The sequence below is a fragment of the Dermacentor variabilis genome, chromosome 1 (genome assembly GCF_050947875.1).
Source record: "Dermacentor variabilis isolate Ectoservices chromosome 1, ASM5094787v1, whole genome shotgun sequence".
Taxonomy (NCBI): Eukaryota; Metazoa; Arthropoda; class Arachnida; order Ixodida; family Ixodidae; genus Dermacentor; species Dermacentor variabilis.
In genome coordinates, this window is record NC_134568.1 from 72,083,221 (window position 1) to 72,089,309 (window position 6,089).

A 6,089-nucleotide genomic window follows, 5' to 3' on the forward strand; every position below is an offset into this window, starting at 1 on the left:
CACCACCCTTCTCACTCACCAAAGGTCTCCCCTTTTAATACCGTCGTCTTCCTTAGAAGACTAGACTAGGGAATCTGATGACTGTATCGCGGCTAGTCACAATGGTCGAACCGGTCGCAAAATCACTCCCGTGATGTTGCACATTGGCCCCCGCATATGGCGCAAGCGTGTAGCAATTCGGGAATCCGAAGTGGACTCTGTTCCCACGGTAGCCTTCGACGTTGGCCCCTTTCATCGCTTAGTTTAGCCTGTCAGAGCCAGGTTCAGGTAGAATGAATCTTCGCGGTAATCACCGATTTTACGGAGGGCGGCTGTTGCCGCCTCGAAGTGAGTCCACTTGTTTGCGCGTCACAGTCTATATCGGGCCCCGTCGTCGTCTGGGCATACCCTTATGACAGGACTGCCCCGTGGTAAACGTCTAAGGAATTCCCATCGCCGTATTGAGACGTAACAGTATCTAAGTGCGTAGATTTCTTTTCATGTACTTTTTTCTACTTCGAAAATATGTTTTCTTTTCAATAGCATGGAGCATGTAGCGCAGCTGAGCATGTCCAGGTGGATTACCTAGAGAGGCGGACGTTACTTGTGCGTCAATGCGCGAAGTGTAGATTAATAATTAAACATTCTTGAATTAAGTTTTTGCTCATGAACTCTAGGACACATTTTCCAATTGAAAAATTGAAGCCGAGCAGTAGGTAAGTCATTTTGGTTTGACACAAATCCTAAAACTTGCGTCAATTTCGAGACAACCGTCTCGAAATTTGCTAAAAAAGTGCATTGGTTTTACAATTAAGACAGTCCACAACTGCTTGACGCACACTTTTGGGAAACGACTATAGGTGGAACGCCAATGTGGAACGCCTAGCACATTAGAAGGCTTAGTTTCTCGAAAGTGGTGCATGCAAGTCTTACAATTTGACCAAAGGCAAATTTCACTTCACTGCTGCTGTCACCGATGCTTTGAACTTTCATGCAGGAGTGTAGGCGAATTTTGCTCTTACTCCGTCAATGAGGGTAGCTTCCATGCGGTGAAGTTCCTTTACAGCGGACAGCCGATGCGGAGGTTCCTGAAGCGAAGGTAAGTCGCAACGAATTGTGTCTTTAGCAAGTTGGTGATTCGCCGGAGCTCGCACTGTTGGCTGCATTGAAAGCGGCACATTGGCGAGAATACTGGAACATAGGCGAGTGACACCAACATGGGAGGGCTAACTGAAATGTTATCCTATTTTCATTTTACACTGAGTGCAACGAAGTGGGCGATATAGAGCCCTTAATCTGATTCTGCAAGCGCTTCTCTCCTGAAAGGAAGAGGCTTCTGGACAGTATGAGAAGAAGAGAGTTTCTCGCTAACGTGCAGATCATTTCATATGCGCGGAAGGACCGCGGACAGTGCGTATGAAAGTTCAGCGCATGTTTATCACATTTCCCCAAAAGACTCGACTGATTCACTCATGGCGACATAGTTGACGCGGAAAGAAATACTCAGCTAGAGCAATAGCTGGCCAGGTCTGCCCGGCTAATCTCGCCTGTAGCAACATCATCACTAACACCGGTACTGCTGCCCTTCAGTTTCGCAATTGCAAAAAGTGGCCTAAAGGAAACAATTAAGAAGCTAAATCGTGAATGTTTACAACTAGGTAACTGCATGTTCCGATTTTTTCAAGCAGGTAATTTCCGCATATTCCGTAACTACAGGTGGAAAGGCGGAACAACAATACCTGTCAGAGGCGGTTTTTAAGAAACGATTCGAACGAAAAAAAGAGGGATAAATAAATAAAAGATAAATAAAAGACACACACACACACGCACGCACGCACGCACACACCCACGCACGCACACGAGTGCGCGCGTGAGAAAGTCAATAAGAATTTGAAGGCAAGAATCCTAACACAAATGTCACTAACGTTGCAAAGGAACCGTAACCAGGAAATTGCATCATCGGGGTTAAACCCTTCTCGTCCGGATAAGGGACATGTGTTCCAAACGGACGGGGGAAATATTTTCTTGCCTGTGAGCGTGAGAAAATCTTTCAAGCAATGCGCAGGAGTCACAGGAAATGCGAGGACAGGAAGTTGCTTGTACAGAGATGATTCTCAGAATGTTCTAAACATAAGAAAGTAGCCGATATTTCTCCTTTTGCCATCTGCTGTTTTGGGAATGGATATAAAAGAGCGTGCTCAGGCTTTGATTTTCACTATTGCGGTCGGCGAGATTAATAGCGTCTGCATAAGTACTCGCTTTATTGTTGGAACATCGGCAGCGGAACATCGCAACGGAGCCATGAAGGTACGTACACAGTTACAATTGACATTTGACCTCAACTTTATTCATTGATTTTTCGGTCACACAGTATGAAATGGAATAATGAAAAGCAATGGGGCTATAGAAAAGAAATGGGGGTGAAGCCGTAGGCTCCTTAACTGCTTCGTTGCACTGAAGGCCGTAGATGAGTACAGAAATTAAATATGAATCGTCCAAAATGTGCGATTTTCTCTATGCATGAAATTTCTATCTTGTGTGATCTGGTGTTGTCGCATTCGTAAAATTGTGCGATAAATTTTGGAGCTGCTTCGGTATTGGCGGCCGCTGGCAGGAAGCGATCTATCAAAATTCGGTTAGCGATAGTATAGTAGTTACTCGGTAGATTAGATAATTCAGAAAGGAAGAATGTGGGAGAAGTATGCCAGATGGTGCAGCAGCAAATACGAGAATGGCTTGTAACAAATGCATTGTGATATGAATGGTGTGTACCAAAGATGCGCATTTAGCGCATTTTTGTTACAAGTCACTACATGCTATTGTGACGCGTACTCGCTTCAACCAGATACGGTGCAGCTGGCACGACAAAAGGCGTAATTGAAAACTATGCAATCATTCTGACTGCCTTGGGCACCAAGAAATACCCGACAAGAGAATTTCACAGAGAGAGATATGAAAGTCTCCTGTCGGATATTTCTGTGCACCCAAGACTGTCAGAATGATTGCACATTCTTCAACTGCGTCTTTTGTCATCGGACGCCTAGTTAGAGCTCCGTTGTCGTCCTCTAGAAAATTTTGTAAGACCCGAACGGCAAGAGTGTTACCAGTGCGACAAGACAACACTCTTAAGGGCGTAAACATTCTTGCAGTGTGAGCACTCGCAATTGGGCGGCATTCTTTCAATGCCTTTTCAACCTGAGACATGTTTACTTAACGTCACGTTTACGTTAGGAGGTTGTTCCTTTCCTCCTTCTCCTGTTCTTTTTTTGTGCAGTTATTTCATGTATTATTTTTTTTTGCCCTCACGATCTACATTTCACGGGATTCCTCGGGGTGCTCGCGTTGCTTCCAGCTATTATGCGCATTCCACTGCTTCCTGATCTCTGGCATTGCAGGCGGTGCCTCTAATGTGACTTTTCTAGCGAGGTCGTTGGCTGCAGTGAGAATAAGGCTCCTAGGACTTTCATTTTAATTGTAAACAGTTTGTACGGTGAACACAGGAGTAATATTTTACAGACACGGTTGTCGCTACGTGATCTATGCACAAGGCTTGTTTGTTTGCTTATGCCTAAGCCTGTTGATGGGCTCTTTATTTTGGGATTCCACTCCTATATGTGTGCGTATTCTTTAACTTTTCAAATAAAGAGGTCCTGAGGCGTTATTTACATGCTACATTTTCAACCTGTTTAGTCCGTCAATGCATCAAGGGTTTCAAAAACGCTATTTTTCTTTGCAGTTGGCTGTCCTCACTGTTGGTGTCATTGCCACCTTAGCAGTGGCCACAGCTTCGAATAACAGAGCTCTCCAGGGTCGCCCTCATATTCTACAGGCTACGCCAGAAATCACTTCCGTGGCCCCTGAAGCCAGCTTTGGGTCTGTAAACGGGCCAGGAATCGACTCTGCAGCCAGCGCCCTCAAAAGGTCAACTCTCTTAAACGACGATCTCGCTACCGCTGAGGGCATTGGCACTGGCCTCGGTATCAGCGCTGGCTCTAGCCCCTTCGGTGAATTCGGCTACAATTCTGGCATAGGCAGCCTCACACATGGTGGAGCGCTTGGTCTCATTGGTGTACTCGGACAAGCTGGCCTCGGCGGGCTTGGCTACGGCGCTGGCCTGGAAACCGTCCACGGGTCTCTCTTGGGATCCGGTGGTATTGGAATCCTGCAAGGAAGCAGCGGCCGCAGCCTGCGCTTGGGAGGAGATGGCGATGGTGTTGGATATAGCAGCGTTAAGACATACAACAACAACTACAACTACGCCTCCGATGACCCCTCCATCGGAGCCAAAAAAATTGACGGTGTTTCATAAGCGGGCATTCTTGCTTTTCACGTGTTGTTCGATTTAAATTCTTGATAAAGATAAACATTTTCAGAAATAAAAAAAACTGCTCTCGTTAAGCAACCGCACCTTATCGACACCCTTTATTCTCCCAGTCTGGCTGGGCGGCTGCATTCACGAAATCTTTCTTCCACTGTTTAAACAATCTTTTACGGGAGCCTACCGAGTGTCCTTCGCTGCCATAACCGGACGGCGCGCATGCCTCCGAAAGGCTTCGTGGTTATCTGTAAACATTTAATCCTTTCTTTACTAAGACAATACGCAAAAATAAAACCCGCGTATATTGAAGCACACGTTACTACATTTTCAGCACTGAGTTGATATAACACTAAGAGAAGTGATGCGATGTTCTGTAGTCGCTATACTCCATCGCCGAAGCTGAGCGAGGTGACATAACGCTGAGTGTAATTCGACTTGCACCTTCCCTCAGTTCAAAAGAAACCACGTGTTACTAGAGCGGCGATACACAAGACAATTCCTACTCGTGAAGAAGAAAGTGGGGTGGTCACCCACCACAATCTTTGTTTGAACAGTGCGCAATCGTCGCATTTGTCAATCAAACGATATGGTAAGAGCCGGAGATTTATCTGACCCAAAGAAGACAAACACGGTGCGAACGAATCATTTATTCATTTGATCAATCTTTGAAATGAAAATGAAATTTAAAGGCAAAGTCAACGAAGTCGTTATTAGACTATAAGAGAACGGCAGCACTTGATATGGAGCTCATTAACGCAATTCTTTTAATAAAGGCCCCGTGAAGCATCAGTCCCCTTGAGAAACACGCATGGAAAATGTGGTACTGGGGCAGCATTTTGCAAAGATAATTTCATGCGTTGTTCTTTTGGCCGTTCGTCTTTGGCTCGCACGTCACCGATTTCACCGCGACTGGCCACTGGGTTTGACGGATGGTAAGTCCCACGATATTCCTAGCTATTGAACGCCAACGAAATGTTTCCACTCAACGTTCGGCTTAGTTCAAATACAGTTTAGGTGAATCCACGTCTCAGTGAGCTTATAAAAGCGCTTTACGCTTCATTTATGTTATTTGCAATATGTTGACAGCATATGGTGTCTGGCTACTCATTCAGAGATTTGCTGTGCCGGGCATTTCAGTCACCAAAGAGGAGTCTGCGGGCTGCAGACATAACTCTACCTCTTCACTGTCGCGCGTAGCGTTCCAGAGCTCGCTATGCCAGCTGCTATAGACGACTGCAGCAAGCACGCTTGAAATGACGCGTCTTACTTCCTGGCAGCACGTGCATCATGCTGCGTGCCATAATCCTACTGTACAGTCATTTGGACGGAAGAGTCTTTGTGCAGTGGTTAGAATACTTGGCTTCTAAACAAACGAGATTGATTACTACGGAGAAGAAGAACCTTCTTTTTTTTTTCTAAAACGAAGATTCTGCTGGTGACCGTACGGAAGACAGCACCCGCTGAGACCCGCGTTGTGATACGCTAAATGGCTTTGGCAACTTAAAAAAAAAGACGGCGGACTTCAGCGATACCTTCGGCTCGCAAAGCATGAATTTACTGCTTCAGCAGCATTCTCTCATAGTGAGTACGGCCTTCTCCTTTTAAGCGCAAGCTGATATGGCCTCATTCCACTAGCCGTTTCGGCTGGCGATGGTGTCCGCCGCCGCCTCCACCGGTGTGAGGTGTCCATAGCAGCTATCGCCTGGAATGAGAGAAAAAAATACCCAGTTATACTGTCGGGATCGCGCCCGGGAACGCTGCGTGGGAGTGAGCTATGCTATACCATTTAGAC

At 46.1% G+C, this 6,089-nt stretch overlaps 1 protein-coding gene across 1 annotated transcript; it reads left to right on the forward strand.

Moving 5' to 3' along the window:
• The first annotated feature begins 1,975 nt into the window (after positions 1–1,975).
• On the forward strand, positions 1,976–4,377 carry LOC142579222 (uncharacterized). Its single transcript, XM_075689216.1, has 2 exons — positions 1,976–2,286; positions 3,716–4,377. Exons 1-2 carry the CDS (start codon positions 2,158–2,160, stop codon positions 4,286–4,288), a joined length of 702 nt encoding a protein of 233 aa, XP_075545331.1. The 5' UTR covers positions 1,976–2,157; the 3' UTR covers positions 4,289–4,377.
• The last annotated feature ends 1,712 nt before the right edge of the window (positions 4,378–6,089 follow it).

Excerpts from the sequence above, each read along its gene's own strand:
- LOC142579222 (XM_075689216.1), top strand. The coding sequence starts at position 2,158 with ATGGATATAAAAGAGCGTGCTCAGGCTTTGATTTTCACTATTGCGGTC. Across the intron at positions 2,287-3,715 it reads ATCGCAACGGAGCCATGAAG|TTGGCTGTCCTCACTGTTGG; the intron begins GTACGTACACAG and ends TTTTCTTTGCAG.